This window comes from Brachycentrus maculatus, unplaced genomic scaffold (assembly GCF_059751285.1).
Source record: "Brachycentrus maculatus isolate JH-2025_06_01 unplaced genomic scaffold, ASM5975128v1 h1tg000221l, whole genome shotgun sequence".
NCBI classification, from domain to species: domain Eukaryota; kingdom Metazoa; phylum Arthropoda; class Insecta; order Trichoptera; family Brachycentridae; genus Brachycentrus; species Brachycentrus maculatus.
The window spans coordinates 67398-85307 of record NW_028280972.1 but is presented as its reverse complement, the minus strand read 5'-3'; the positions used below and the strand labels follow the sequence as shown (position 1 = coordinate 85307).

Here is a 17910-nt window from a genome sequence, read left to right as displayed (position 1 = left end):
ATTCGTGTTCATGACATTGAAAATTATAAGCAAACGGAAAAGTATCCACTAGAAACGTTCTCGTGCCTCGGACAAACAAATGATGTGAATATACTATGTATATATATATATATATGTGTGTGTATGTGTGTTATATCATTTTCCATATTAAAATGGCGTAAACCGATATCCTACAAGTTATGGATATTTGTTGACATTAAAAATATTTAGGTCAATTCTTTCGGTAATTTATTTATATTTCTTATTCATGATTACTTGTAGCCTGGTTAATGCTACGCTACGGATACGCTTAGTGGAGAACGTTCAATCGGAATAAAAGGAAAACATAGAAAAGTTGAAAACATTTAGTATATCGCGTTAAAGAAGAATGAAATTAGGAAACTGGATAGAAAAAGTGACCAGCTTCTATGAAAAGTAAAAAAATCAGAAAAGGGAAAATGATACATTTTATTATTAGAATTAAAAAGAGTAAGTAAAAAGGTAAGAGAATAATAAAAAAAAGATAGGAGAATCTAACGAATATGATTGTAGACCAGCAAAAAATCTAAATAAATAAAATAATGATTCGATAACACCTGAATACCCATAAATCATCATTGCACAAAATAATGACCGCTTCATGGATCTACGTATTTTCTAGTACTATAAATTATTAAATAAATACTTGTTCAATTATTTCTTACAACGGTACATTTAATATTCCAAAAGAAATAACTACGAAGCACAGTATTAAGTTTAAGAAAAAAACACAGCTAGAATGGCTGATTTGCTATATTGTAAGAAATAGAACAGGGAGAACCAAGTTCCGAGTGTGAGAAGATGAGTTTTATTAAAAGTTGAGTGTCTAAGAAATTAAGGTGTTAAAATGAAACAGGATTTTCAATATACACAGATAAAAAGCTTAAATACATTTCTGCTTGACCATATATGGAGTAAGCTTCACACTAGTAAGTATTATAAAATAATTGCAGTGGAGGCACCAAATTTGCTATCTTGACGTTTATAATGCATTTACATAATTATATAGGTATACGTATTCGTTAAATTTTAAATCTTTCATTTGAAAGTCTAACGAAAATGTCGATTTTCCGTATTGTTTCTTGTGAAAAAATATTCTAAATGATAATTTATCACTATTTATGACATATTTGGGAAGAACTAATTGATGTTTAATTTTTAAATTCTAATTATAATAAATAAAAACCGATTGTGTTTTGTACGTTTTATTCTTCATCATTCAGATTTTTACGAATACAAAGCGTATTTTCATAGTAAACAGGAATAGAGTTGTGCAAATCTAGTCCAAAAGATAAAAACGACAATCTAGATCTTAATGTAGCTGTGGTTTTCCGTAATACACGTTTTTGGCATTAAGTTATTAAGAAAATATAATGACAAATTTGTCAATTATGTTTATTAAAAAATCACGTTTATTACATTTAAAATGCGAAATATGAAATCTTGTATAGTACTTAGTTATAGTTTTTTGAGAGCATGTTTTGGAATACTCTTCTATTCTATGAGAAATATGTTATAATAGATATACGAAACTTTACTAAGCATGTAATTTTTAGATTAACTTATTGAAGTATCATTCCATCATCAATATAGTCAAATGCTCATTTTTTAACTTAAATCGATAGTTAGAGTAATTATCTACGATAAAACTAAATATTAATCATCTTTGATGGTTTCAAAAACGCAACATGTAGTTTTATCTACGTAACTGATTGACGTTATTGATAAATTGAACTATGCATTATAGGTTTGCATCCTTGTTTTCAGTTCCGCGACGATACATAATCTTGAATCCAGCGTACTATCCAATCGCATTTATATATCAAAATGTCAAGGAGTACTCATTTAATGCTGTTTTGATTAGTTATAGAACCACTAGTAGTAGAATCAGATATTCAGAGTACATACTCGTAGCTGCTGTTCCTAACCCCATTCGTTAAACATACCACATGATGAAACACGAAAACAATGTTTCTCGAATTGTCTGCAATGAATATTTTTGTTTTGTGTTTTGATGAGCTGACACGAACCGATTCAGAGGATTCTTGTGAAGCTTGAGAGACAAATGTTTCAGGGGTAGTGTTATTCTCAAGTGCTGTTTACTTCGCCGAGGCTGGCTCGGAGTTGAGTTTCTTCAAGAGCATTCCGTCAGCGTTTTGGTGGGCAGTGGTCACCATGACGACCGTGGGCTATGGAGACATGAGGTAACCCGCCAGCGCGACACCAATTATGTGTTGTACTTGTTCGCTTTCTCTTCTGTAGGATTATGTAGCGGATATTGGACGACCGGAGCTCGTGTACACATGTGGTAACAGGATGACAAAATTAGACCGGAAACGTAACGCACATTTACATACATCCCATTTAGCTGCATTATGGACTTGTTGTCAGGATGTTTTCGCAGAATTTTGTCATCCTCGTGAACCTACGAACACTGTCCAACTATGCACAAACTATTGTTGAACTGTGTGTAAATGTCGCGTGGAGTTTGTCCGCTCTAAGGACGGGGACGGCTGGCCACAAGTAGTGCTGCTTTCGTTATCCGAGACCCCCAGTGCTCTATCCGAGTCACCCCGTACTTATAGCGTCAGACTATATCCGTATGGTTTATTCTTGTAGGTGTGGTGCTGTTTTCATCTGCCGTGTACTTCGCTGAAGCCGGCAGTGAGAATTCGTTCTTCAAGTCGATTCCTGACGCTTTTTGGTGGGCCGTCGTCACAATGACCACTGTGGGCTACGGAGACATGACGTATGATGCACTTGTCATAATTTTTACTCAAACTCATAATACAATACACCAGCTTTGATAATCTATATATCCAAATATGTTGTGATTTAGACATATTCATTCAAATGTTGCTTGTGTTGTTCCTGATTCATTCGTTATAATTATTTTAGTTTTTCGTGAGTTTGTGCAAACATTAATATGCTATTACCTTCATTTAAATCGAGAATATACTATTTTTTTACCTTTTATTACGGCGTTCAGTATACCCATTATAATATACACAAATATGTATATATGCCTAGTAAGAAAATCATCATATATATGTACTTGTATATTTATAATTATGATACATTTTTAACTTTTTATTTTAATAAAAATGGTAGACTCGAAAATTATAGTCATTAAATGTTTGTGTTTTTTTTTTATTTCACTAATTTTGCTTTATCCATTAAAATATATATTATTTTGATTTCAAATTAGGTTCACTACAAATTATAGTATATTCTCAAATATTTTTTACAGCATTTTGCGCTTACAATAATTGCTTTTTTCCCAGATTAAAGTTATTTGATGTTCAATGTATAAATACTGATTTGTTATTTATACTAACCAAAAAAATTCAGTTTTACTATCGGAAATAATAAATTGAATGGTTGATTTTTCTTAAATCCATAATATGACTGAATTTTTTTAATCACATACTATAATATTATTTATTGTTTTTTTTTAGAATAATCATACACAACACAATCTTCCATATATTAAAAAGTGCATTATTAACCTAACATGTTTCTTCTTAACGGAGTAAATTCCTTAGGTCTCGTAATAATTTTCTTGAAATTGGCTTTCCATATAATAGGAATACATATTTTGTAGATAATAAATATTTCGTACATTCTTAGTACAATATTATTTTTACACACATTCTTTAGATGATGCTTGCGTCCTAAACCAAGTACCATGTAATGAAATATAATATGATTAGATTTCCTGCCCTTCGAGTTCAATAAATAAAATGATCTCCTGCTGTCCCGTAGCCCTGAGTTCGGAATCGCTTGATGAGAATTGCGCACCGTGCATTTGTCGTTTTAGGTCTAAATATTTTTTTCCAAATTTCTTGTTGTTGTAATTTGACATTTTCATCCTTAATAGCTTAACTTATTGTCTTATCCAGTTTCATCTTTCGAGTACACAAATATTTTGATACATACCAATACTCGTACTATATTGATAATATGTAGTTAGTACACGTGTAACCTTATTGGTAAAGTAGTACTATTTGTGAATTACTACAATTTGTTTTGTATAGATATCTTTATTTTCAATGAAAACTAACGTCACTTGATTTATGTTTTAATCGTTTACAGTATGTTTCTGACGATTTTGTAAAACGATATTTGTTCGTGATTCTCACTGATTAAAAAGTACTTTTTTATGTATACGTCGATACAATTACACGAAATATTCTCAATTTTTGCTTAATCTCTATATCGAAACTAGATATTTTCTAACAAATAATACATTTTCTTTGCAACTTCCAAATGTCGTCACCTAAATCATTTCCTCACCACTTTTTTTCAAAATTAATGCACCTCGCATGATTGTATAAACTGCATGGATTATTGTTTTGTTTTTCGTAATTTGTTTTTTTTTACAACAACTTAATTTTGATACGGTTCTTTGCAAACCGTTCGTTAGTTTGATCATAAAAATATGTAGGTAATACGTAGGTAATACGTAGGTAGGTACTGTTTTGTTTAACGGTTATATCCATTTATTTTGTTATACGCAATGTCACTATTTTAAAGGCTAAAACATACGTCTTGTATTTAAAATATATTTTCAATTGTAATGTATAAAGTAATATTCAACAAATGTTCTCGAAAATTATTAAATCAATACAATTATGTTTATATATGCAAATATATATATATATATATATATATATATATATATATATATATATATATATATATATATATATATATATATATATATACATATATATATATATATATATATATATAATATATATATATATATATATATATATATATATATATATGTATGTATATATATGTACACATGATATATGCAAGCCCATGTGCATACAATGAAATGGTATATACTATACATATTTACCGGAATTAAGTTATTTTTAATTTATTTTTCTTTTTTGGTTATCTTTTTTTTAAATTTATTCAAACATTGAGTTTTCACTCATTCATGGTTTTGTATGTGTTTTGAAATACGTATAATATTTGTTCATTCGTTTTAAGTATTTTCATGGTTTTCCTTGGTATTTTTTCCTGCCCAAAATATGCCATGGTTAAAACATTATCTTAAGAATTTAAGGATCACGATAAAGCCTAAATTCTACAACGTGCGTGTTTTTTCATTTGGCTCACATTAGAATTCATATAATTTAACCTACCTACTGATGTATTTATGGATGCCGTTGGCTGCTTATATTCTGGAATTAGGCTTTCTTTTTTCCTCCAAAAACTATAGGATTCGCTTTGCAATCCCATGTCATTAATACGCGCCTACTCTTTGTTTTGTGCCTACTTTTGCTCTTATAATTAATAAATATACATACACATGTATTCAATATTAGTGATTGACATAACATCAGTACGTTTATTGATTTTAATTATGAAATCTGAACCCTTTCTGGTTTGCTGAGCTTACTGAGGGATGAAATATGTCAGTTAGGTATACCAGGGATAATTTAAATGATTGAAAATTTCTCATGATTGATGTTCACCCGTAAAAATAAATTAATCTCTTTGGCCTAGTATCAGTTCTGAGTTATCATTTTTGTTTTAGACATAAATTATAATGGCGTTGAAATATGGTTAAGTTTGAATAAAGTTTTAATTTTGTTTTAAGTATAAATATTAAGGAGATTTAAATTCCTAAATGAGGTGACCATGATTTTTTTCGTAAATTGATCAGATTTCAAGTTTATGGTTTTCCATGGTTTTCAAATTCAGTATCAAAATATTATTAATGAACTTTTAAGATTTGTTAAGATTACATAAAAAAAATATTATGTGTTTGTAATAATTATACATTAATAATTATAACACACTTCGTATTTATTTTTAAAAAATATTTATGTGTCTGCCTTGTTAAAAAAATACACGCTGACAAGCCGGTGGCGTATTTTATTTAGAAATATTATTAGTTATCTTTCAGTCATTTTTTTCAAGGATACAATAATAAATAAATTTGGAAAATGAATAAAGCGCCATTTTCGGTAAATACTACCTCAAGGGCGCCCAAGTTTATCAAAGATCCTTCATTTGAAAAAAAAACAGTCTTCTCTTTTATGTAATTATAAGTTAGATCATTAAAATATTGAATTTGGGTTGATTATACTCGTTTTAATTAAATAGAAGAAAATTAGACATTTAGTATGAAGAACACCTTTGTGATTAAAATAAAAAATAAAGACATCACCATTATAGAAAACTATCTTATAAGCATCAGTAATAATATTATTGATAGTGAATTGTTAAAGCGATGACCTATTAAAAAAATTACCTTTTTACACCCTTTCTGAAAATATTGGGAAATTTTCGCGAGACGTAGAACCTTTTTAGAAAGTTTACCCTGAAAAAAAACAGCAAAACTTTGAATCACGGTACCAATACAAACATGAAATGTAGTGTAGTAGTTCTTTGTATGTTTTGATAGCAACCTTGTAACGGTGACTGTTGATTGTTCAGACCCGTCGGAGTTTGGGGAAAGATCGTCGGCTCTCTGTGTGCCATTGCTGGCGTGCTGACCATCGCTCTGCCGGTACCAGTTATCGTCAGCAACTTCAACTACTTCTACCACAGGGAAACCGACCAGGAGGAAATGCAGTCACAAAACTTCAACCACGTGACCAGCTGTCCCTACCTCCCGGGGACATTAGGTGAGTCAGTCAAATGTACGTATCGACACCATCACCACACTCTACTGCAACAAAGCTGAATGTGAATTGTTTGTATGTTTGCATTGATATTTATATTCGTTAGTTTCGTAAACACCCTTGCCCTCCGTATACCGCCACTTTAGTCCATTCAAGAACTAGCATTAGCGGTGGCCACATGAACGTCATTACAAAATACGTGTCTAGTCGTACAGTCAGATATTGAACGGATGTTAGCCATCTCGTCGACTACGACCCTAACGGTGTAAAACAAAAAACAACTTACCCACGAATTATGTATCGAAGCCAATATCATTTACTTTTCAAATGATTCTATGTATGTATACTACTACCGTCACGGCTAATACTGCCGGGGTAGGCAACGAGTATGGAACGCTACGCTTTTCTATCCTAACATACACTCCTAGCTTTCTTCACATTCACACATCCAATCGTACATGCCCTCTGGTTACGTAGACTCTTGACACGACCAGATCAATCAGAACCTAAAATCTTTTTTTGGCGTGTTTACATTTCTCAAATATGCTTTATTAATCATTCGCTCCAACCCACCTTACACACCTTTTTTTTAATCTCTTCAATTATACCTAGTTTAGCCTTTTATTCTTTTCTAATATTTTCATCGTCGATTTTTCCACTCATACGTCTGAGGGAACGCATTTCAACTACGTGAATCGCAATATTTGGCATCCGATCATAAATATATCATCTACAATCATATTTGAACAAGTTTGCCAAAAAAGACAATCTCTGTTTATATTGTGAAGTCGGAGTTGAAGTTGATATCCCGAGTGTATTTGTTTTTGGATGGAGTCAAAATATTTTTTTTATTCACCCCTGATTCGCATACTTCGTAAATAAATACTTAGTTTTCTTACTAGTAAATCTGTGCCTGAAGGAAACGATTTCATTTGACTGTTTTTATTTTATTTAAAATTTCTAATTTTTTATTAAAACCAATATTACATGTGATTCCAATGTTCTGATTTTACCATACTAGAAACTTGATGCATAAGCAACCATATGATTGGAAAATTGATGCAACAAAGTTGTCAGATTTGTTTTTCTTTTTTCAATTATTTTCTACTTTAAGTTCTGCTGAACCTCAATTTATATTAATGAAAATATGACCTACTTCACGCTTTTCAACTGAGCGCATATTGACGGGCTAGATTTTACGAAGCCATACATAAAATAAAAAAATCACAAGCTTCTTCAGGATGGCTTTTTTTCAATATTATTCAATCATCATCTAATTCTTAATTACATTTTCCCTTATTAAATTAATTAATAAAATTTGCAAAGCCCAAATATATACACACAGACATATAATATTATATATAGAGTATTTTGGCATATTATATATAGAGTGAGCCACAACAAAGCGTAGTCGGGTACAGCTAGCCCTACGCATACGAAATTTTACTTTGAAATACAATATATAAAAATGGATGCATCCGGCTTTTGTAAACTATATATTTAAATTAGCTCCAAGCATTCGTTCAATACTGACTGATTTTTATAAAAATGGCGTGATTGTTACTTTGTGAATATATTTTTAATATTTCCAATTTTAATTATATATATATATATATATATATATATATATATATATATATATATATATATATATATATATATATATATATATATATATATATTATGTATATATATATATATATATATATGTATATATATATATATATATGTGTGTGTGTATGTATGTATACCTATGCATATATTCTGTTTAGAAAACAATTTATTTAAAATAAACATAATTTTGAATGCATTTTAATGATATTTTTAGCAAAAAAAATTAGAGCCTTGTAGAGTAAAAAATTGTAGCCTTTTAGTCTAGTAAATTTATTATTAATGTACCTTGTCTTGTATTTTTATTATTAGCTTTCTTATTTTGTTGTATTTGTATTTATGTGTTTTATTTTTTAAAAAACTGAAATTATTTTTTTTAAATAAATGAAAAATATAAAAAGAGTCAATTACAGAAAACAATATTATTTGTGATTCAATTTCGCAATAATCTAAGGGAATTGAAGGTAACGACGTTAATGCCTACAATGAAATGCATAGAATTTTAGCATTTTATTAAAAAAACTTAATTTATTCATGTATTTTTTGATATTTTAACTACAATTTGATAGTGTAATTTTTATTTTTATTTTGAATAGTTAATATATAATGCTTTATTTGATTACTTTGAGGAAAATACTTATATTTACAGTGTATGATACACCTTTCAATAAACTGTTGCATACAAATGTATTTATGACGCCTTGCATTTAAAGCTTCGCAATTTCCAAAGCGGCTTTTAAGTAATTGTTGTTTCAACAAAGTTGCAATTGCGTAATGGAAAATACCTGCCTATAATTCTGTTTCCATTTGTCTTATTGGTTCAACTACTTTTATGCGTTTCTTGTGTTTACAATAATTTTACTTTCAATTACTTTTTACTTTTAAACATCTATTTAAATATTGTGTTATTTTATGTTTGGTTTATTAAGAAATAAAATAAAAACGAAAAAAAAACAAAAGAAAACTTAAAAAAAAAAACAAAAACAAAAAAATATATTATTTAAACTGTTTGATAGTGCTTTAATGTTGCTTTAATTTCTTCTAAGTAAATGCCTTGAAGACGAGACAAATGTATTTTTTAAAACTCTCTAATCCTAATCTACAGTTTCCTTGAATACCGGCAACATAATGTTTTACTTTTATGAAAAATCTTTATTCTCGTGGTTCAGAATCAATAAAGATTTTTCTAAATAAATTTTCTACGTATGTTGCTCAATAGGTATATTTTCTTAATAATCAATTAGTTTAAAAAAAACTTAATTCTAAAAACTACAAATAAAAAAAACTGTCGATTTTTTAGTTGAATATTATTATAACTCAATAGTGATAATACCCCACTCTTACCCCGAGTAAGCTAAAATAACATTTTTTTTCAAATATTGAATTTGGGTAAAAAAAAATAAAAAATACTGAATTTCCGTTATTATAATTATTATATAATTTAATTTGTTTTTAAATAATATTCCGTAAGCATATTTTGAATAAGCATCAGAGACATTACTAACTGTAAATTTAATCTACATATTTATCCATGTGCGCAATTGTGTGTTACGGAATACAATGTTTTACATCCTTGTCAATCTAGATATGACAATAATGTAAATAACACTTACTTATTCTGCAAATACAATATTATATATACGTATGCCAATATGTTCTCATTTTCACTGTGCATGGCATTTTTGCACTTTGCAGAGGTTATACTTAGCATATAAATCAATGAAAATGATAACAAAATTAATTATAATTGTGATTTTAAAAATAAAAATGAAAACTCTTCATCATCAAAAGCATCACATATATTAATTTTCTTATTTATTATTTATTATTGGTATTTTTTTATTGTATATATATATATATATTTATACAAGCTTTAGTAAAAAAAAATGTTGCATGAATGTATTTAATGTAATATAGGATGTAAAATGTTCTTGTTTATATATATATATATATATATATATATATATATATATATATATATATATATATATATATATATATATATATATATATATATATATATATATATATATATATATATATATATATATATATATATATATATATATATATATATATATATATATATATATATATATATATATATATATATATATATATATATATATATATATATATATATATATATATATATATATATATATATATATATATATATATATATATATATTAAGTTTTTAATATTTATGGCTGCTTTTAATTAATTTTTCAATATTATGTCCCAGTAATATCTCAACTTAATAACCTCATACTTTATTTCGACTTGGATGATTAATATTTTATTCCATAATTTAAAAAAAAAACAACCTATTCAAAAATCACGAGAAAAAACTTTAAATTTCTAAAATAAACTTATTCACTTCGTTTTTAAAGTTTTTTATGCGTTATTTATTATTTACTTAATTTTGAAAAAAAATACTAGTAAGATCATGAATACCAATAATAATAAAGGAAGGTAGATAACGTGTCGATCGTCGCTGTGAGAAGCGCCGCCATGTATTACCCTGAACCATTCACCGCATTCACCCACCCAGTTAGCTTTTTTTTTTATTACTTATTTATTTACCAATATTCATAGAAACCATTATTAAATCTGGTACAGTCGTAATCAAAAACAGTTGAACGCATGATGTTTGTACTATTGACATAAAATTTATGCACCTTGTTTTTTATGCTCTAATAAAATACACAGCGTGTATCAGTCTGTTATTTATGAATGATAGCTTTTAGTTCAATAATTAGGTGAAAATATTCTAATTTATCATGCGCGCTAATATTAGCTGTATCAAGTATGCCACTAAAATAGTAATCCTTAAAAATATGCCATAGATGTTTTGTATATTTATAAATTAAAGCTCAGTTATTTATTAGCTGTTTACGATTTCAATTAACCTTAAACTTACAATTAGGTCCTTTTTTGGTACATTTAAGATTTTGTTGGTACATTTGAAGAATCTTTGCTTTATGTGAAGCAAGTCCTTAAGATTTCTAACTTAATTATTGTTAAGCAGTTTTTACGTGACAAGTAAGTCCAATTATCTTAGAGTTCCTGGCTAAATTCTTGAAGAGCTTTAGATGTATAACGCGCCAAGCAAGTCCAAATATCTTAGGGTTCTTGGCTAAATTTACAGGCCAGAACATCAAGAAGACCTCTCTCAGCGACTCCGCTTCTGACATCATGGAATTAGAAGAAGGCATGCTTCTGGCTGGACCCAACCACTGCAGAAAAACCTACAACAACCTGCGACAAAACAACATCAACATCGTCAGTATTGAAACTGACGTTTGACTACTAGGTAAGTAGAAATACTCACAAACCCTTACCATATTTAATATAATATAAGATTAATCACAGTGATTTTACAATGATGATGCGAATATTTTTTGTGAGATTCGACACCAAAATTGTATTATTTGCTTTTGAAAAAAATGACGGTAAAAATGTTAGATACTGAGTTACGTATGTACGACTTATTTATAGTTATATTTCTAAACTATGTATAATTAATAAATTTAATTTAATTTAATTATTTCTAAACTATGTATTCACGTTCTAGCACAACGAAATTTCTTGTATACAGTACATACGTATCATTTAGATCGAATTGTTGTGATTTCATTATCACACGCTTCGATATTGGATTTGAAATGTTTGATATACCTTATACTGTTATTTACTTTGATTAAAAGATTCGAATCTAAATTAGTACATATATCAAGATAGTTCTAAAGAATCGTGTAAATATTTCACCGGCTTTGTATCAATATTTACTTGATAATTGCCTATTAAATAAGTTCGTAGGTGAGAAAAGATATTCTTTTTAAATAACGAAGTTATTCATATACGTACTTACTAATACTTATAAAATCTAACTAATAAACTTTTATTTTTGTTTTTAATTAAAATCATTTACTACAGTAAAACCCGGGTCGCACATACTTGGATTTGACATTTTCCCGCTAATTGCCTTTGATCATTATTTATTGATTTGGCGTTTAATTTGTAGAGCTCCATTTTAATTTATGTATTAATTTTATATCCAACACAGATTTTTTGAGTCTACTAAGTTGTATTTTACTATATTATATTTAAACGTTTTTTTACCGCCAGTTTACGTTGAATGTCATTCGATTTTTGACTCGATCAGTAACGCTAATTTTCTTAACATTATTCGCGATTTTTGTTTACGTGTTGTTTTTACGTTTTTTTTGTTTTATTCGCAATCGCAATTAAAATAAAATGATTTTTTTCAACACTCAAGTTTCTACGTTCATCCATTTAGGTTTTTGTATGAAAAAAATGTCATCCACATGATTTTCACAAAAAAAAATCTTCTTCTAACCCTTATAGACGCAATTTTATCTTGATCGTTACTTATATGAATGTAAGATAATTAGTCCGGCACTCTAGGGACCAGTCTATGGTAATATTATTAAATAAATATTATAGTTTAAAATCACTTATATTTATTTTCCTAGCCTACCCCTGGGAATCGAACCCGGGACTTCTAGCACGGTAGCTAAACACGCTGACCTATTACACCACGGAAGTGGATTGCACAAAAGATTGCGGAGGCACAAAAATAAACAAAATTCAAGTGTTTCTTTTTTCAATACCCCTATTAAAATTTTCCATCCATTAAGGTTTTTGTACACAAAAAATGTCATCTACACGATTTTCACAAAAAATAATTAAAATAAATATATTTTTTATACCGTTTACATTTTCCTTAAGATTTTTTTTCGGTCCTGTAAAAACATAGAATAGGAATTTCACTACTTCTACTACCATCACGCTCTTTCTCCGCAGGGGTAGTCAGAGAAGATGGAACGCCACACTCTTCTGTCCCACACTCCTCGTCTCTTTCACATCCATACATCTAGTCATACATGCCCTTCTATTACGCAGACTTTTGACACGACCAGATTTTAAATTCTGGTTGATCTGATAGTGCCAAGTCTTTTTTGGCCGTCCTCGTTCTGTTCTCCCGCTCACATTCGCCCCATATATTTTCTTAGTCATTCTCTCGTTATCCATTTGCTCCACATGTCCATACCACCTAAAATAACTCTTCCTAATATTTTCGGGAAAAACAATAAAATAAAGTTTTTTCTCTTCTTCTAGTGCGTTCTAATTTACTTTTGCTGTTTGTAGCGAGTACTTACAACATTGTTTCTTCGAATATCCTAAAGTGTTTTTTAATCAGTTGTTATTTTCATTGCCTTTCTAAGATTTTTCAAGATGACAGGTTTTACTTAAACTGCGGATAATACAACATCGACCCCTAATACATATACCATAGTAATCGATAAAAATAAACGGGAGAAGGACTGAACGAATAATCATTTATTGTCCGATAGATTTATATTCCGTTTGATTTTTTTTAATACACATATCGCACACTCCTTTCAAGAACGTCATAAATCAAAATACTTGATTTTTCAGGAGAACGATTTTAAAGTTTTAAAATATAACACAATGTATTAAAAATAAATATCAAGCCACTTATTGAACTTTTTACTGTGCAACAGATCTTTATAGGTAAAACCTGAAGGTTTTTTTTACATTTGAAAAATATTTAATTTATTAATAAAAATAATTAAACAATACATTTTCTTCAAAATGCAAAAACAACATTTTCTGCCCTGTAGCAGGTAAATATTAAGTTAAAAATATGCCTCTTTTGCTGGGATATAGTACATTTTCTGGGCATTCCGAAAACATGCACAACTGAAAATTGACGATTTTTGATTTATGACGTTCTTGAAAGGAGTGAGCGATATGTACATATTTTTATAATTAAAATGTAACTTTGTTTCAAAATCACTATAAATATTTTATTATAACTTAACCCTTCACTGCATAGTGTATCAAATTTGTTACATACCCAAAGGTTAGTGTTAAAACGTTCTTTAAAATATAAGCAATTATTCTTTGTTGTTACTGATTGGATACATTCATAACTCACGTATATAATTCATAATTTAGCCAAAAGACGCGCTATGAACGCCAAAATAATAACTTCACTTGTCTCTCGAAGACGAACTGTCAATGCAGTCATGCAGTAATGCAAAAAAAACAGTGAAGGGTTAATTATAATGTTTACCGGTTTCGAAGCTAGCCGCTTTTTTATCAAGTATTAATCAGTCTCGATAAAGAAGCGGTTAGCTTCGAAACCGGTAGACATAATAATAAAATATTTATTGTGATTTTAAAACAAAGTAACATTGTAATTATAAAATGAAAAATCACAATGTTAGTGCTTCAAATGTAAATTATAAACATATTTTTCTTTTGAACATCTCGAAATTGTCGATTTGTTGGTGAGGATAGTATACGTAAGAGGGGTCAATGTATGTTTTATTATTTAAATATGTATTTATTTGAAATCCAGGATCCCTAATTTTTCCATCCTTATTTTTACTGTAATTGTAAAATATTCCTATATTTATTTATTTTATTTTATCACTACATTTTAGACTCCACGAAATCATTATAAAACTGTGGAATAAATTTAACACACACACATACCCTTGCAGAAACAGTATATATATATATATATATATATATATATATATATATATATATATATATATATATATATATATATATATATATATATATATATATATATATATATATATATATATATATATATATATATATATATATATATATATATATATATATATATATATATATATATATATATATATATATATATATATATATATATATATATATATATATATATATATATATATATATATATATATATATATATATATATATATATATATATATATAAATTAATTGATGACGATTTATACTTCTTACGACCTAGATTTTAAATATATATTTTGAAGTAAACATATTTTAGCATGTTCGGCACGGTAGAGTAGTGAAGTTTTTATTGCGTCTGGCTACCGTCCTGTTAGCCCCGATTTCTATTCCGAGGGAGATGAAAATAAATATTAGTGATCCTTTACTCCATGTTTTACTGCTTACTCCATGTTATCCGTTCAGTATTACGGGTTTCATATTTTAGAGAGAACTTTGATTGGGAGTCATTGTTGTTCCGGGTCTTGTAATTGGTTCGTTAGGTTTATTAAAACACAATGACAAATATAACTTACAAAACGCGTGGTACATCAGCTGTTCATATATTATTGCGTCTGACTTATTCATCTACAATGCGTGCATGCGCGACACATCGCTTTGTATCGTTGTGTTGACGTCGCTCTATTTTGCTCCACTGCCGTGTCGTTGAAATGTATAGATCTCTTTCTCCTTCTCTCCACGTAAAATGTTTCTTCTCTTTCACGTTACGAAATGTGCCTATTAAACGTGACGCGTCCTTCAAATTTCAGTCTCAATTCTTGTCCAATTATCGATTATTAAATCGCCGCCTAAGAAGTTTTACTTCATCACATAGTCAAAAAATCTAAAATCGATATCGGAAACAAAAAAAGTATTTTAACTTTCATGTCCACCCAGTGGTGCACAGAGCACTGCATCGCACCGACGCAGTGTTATCTCGATCGTCAATAATATGGCTGCAGGGCAACCAGTCAGATAAATGCTGAGTGTAAAATAATTTTCTGTAGGCCCCTCCGAAAATCGAACTCGGGTCCTCCATCGCGGTTGCTAAACGTGCTCACCCCCTCACTACTAAAAGTAAAAGTCAAATAATTTAAATCTCAACATTCGTGATCTCGTAAATCAAAAAATGAAGGAATCGAAAACTGAAAAAACAAATTAAAAGTATAACTCAATTTATATGTTCCTTTCACATAATCTCTTCGTTTATCAAATTAATCATTTACTTTTTTATCAAAATTTTCATAACAAAAATTGCAAACGTGCTATTTTAACTAAATATCACGCCGCCTCTCGTGGAAAGAACGGCATACTAATATGTCTTCGCCTTTCCACATTCATACACACATACATACCCGCCGATTATTCAGACTCCTGACCTGACCACTTTCAAGTATTTAAAATATGTACTTGATCATGCTAACTTACGCTATCATCATTGATAATTGCATTCGCCGTGTACAGATGGCGCCACAATCATTCCCAGTACGCTTGCAAAAGTCCGCCCTGAGTTGACAAGCCTTTCAACCCATCTAAAAAAATGCGCCTCAAACATTACATGTCTTTAATAGTTCACCCTCCATTCTCGTCCAATTATCGAATCGCCGCCTAAAAGTTTCACTTCCAAAATTAAAATATGTCTGCCCGTGCCTCATAGAATGATCTTGTAGGCACTTATCACATCCTTAATTTGCAAGAATCTATATCAGAGCCAGACTAACATATCAAAATTTGTTGTCATTTAGTCCATTGACTCGAGAGAAATGACATTTTACTGCGTCTTAAATTCACAGAAACTTGCTTACATTCAGGACAATATATAAAATCTGGAGTTATTGGTTATATTGTTTACAAAATAAGCAGTATTGAACATATACACCAGCCATTTTATATATTTTTTAATAAGCTTTAGACATGTTTGTTTTGTTATGTTCCACGTACATTAAACACCTTGAGACTCCAAATATCATGTTCCAAAATAGGAAAAAATTCGTCAGGAAAAGTAAAAGATTAAATTTTTTTTTTAAATAAATTTTCCTTTGAATATTTCTCCTCATACACAAATTAACTGAATATTTGTATAATATAATAAATTATAATAAAACTTAAGTAGAATTCCATAATAATAGCGAATGAACGCATGTTTCAGTTATACATTATTTAATTTCTCAATTATAATATAAAGATTATAATGTACTGTTAAACGTACACTTTTTTTTTCACATATGTTCATTGCACATATTGTAAAAACTCAGTACAATTAAATTAAACCATTTGTCTTTAAATTTAACTGGTGTCTTTTGTTAAAAATGCATTGTGTCATTTGATTTATTTACCTTTCTGATTTATTTCCATCTTCCTTTTTCCTGGTGATGTCTTGCGCATTTTTTTGTCTTATTGCATTGCGCTTGTATATCAGATTCCGAAATGCCCCAAACTGAAGAAGAAGAAGTAGCGATGCTGGAGGGATTGGCGAAGATAGGAAGTGGCGGAGAGAAGAAGAGAAAAGAGGAGGAGGTTAATGATAGCAAGAAGAAGAAGAAGAAGAAGGGGCCCGTGAGACATGAATACTTTAACGCTCTGTACTACAATTACATTTTACCTCAGAACTCAATGACAAATGATGCCCATACAGAGTTCCTCCAATCAGAAGAAATGTTCTGATATTTGAAACCCTGAAATGTAGGAACTCTTAAATACTCACCAGTGTAAGTTCATTTCTGCATACTTACATTTTATCCTTGCTTCGTCTCTCTTGAGTTGGGTGGAGTAAAGATTATAGGGAGGTAAGTAATATTACTACTAGTATTTCAAGATCTAAGCTACTCTTCAAATTTAGCATCCAATTAACAGTCCATTATGCGTGTCCAACCCTGAGTGCTGCTTTGTGGTCGTTGCTTTTCTTCTTTCCCTATCCTGTAATAACTACTATTCCTTGCCTTTTCCCAAATAGAAGTAATGTCCTCTGAGCTTTTCCACTTAGGTTATCTGCATTCTACTACTGTGTCC

The 17910-nt window shown here is 29.2% G+C and overlaps 1 protein-coding gene across 1 annotated transcript in view; it reads left to right on the top strand.

The window, feature by feature from the left end:
• The window catches only part of Sh (Potassium voltage-gated channel protein Shaker), an 89925-nt gene extending 72472 nt beyond the window's left edge, over positions 1-17453 (top strand). Inside the window, exons 7-10 of the mRNA XM_088264251.1 lie at positions 2638-2767; positions 6481-6686; positions 11432-11596; positions 17321-17453. Coding sequence (XP_088120377.1) covers positions 2638-2767; positions 6481-6686; positions 11432-11589 — 494 coding nt within the window. The 3' untranslated portion in view covers positions 11590-11596; positions 17321-17453. The remainder of the gene's footprint in view (positions 1-2637; positions 2768-6480; positions 6687-11431; positions 11597-17320) is intronic.
• The last annotated feature ends 457 nt before the right edge of the window (positions 17454-17910 follow it).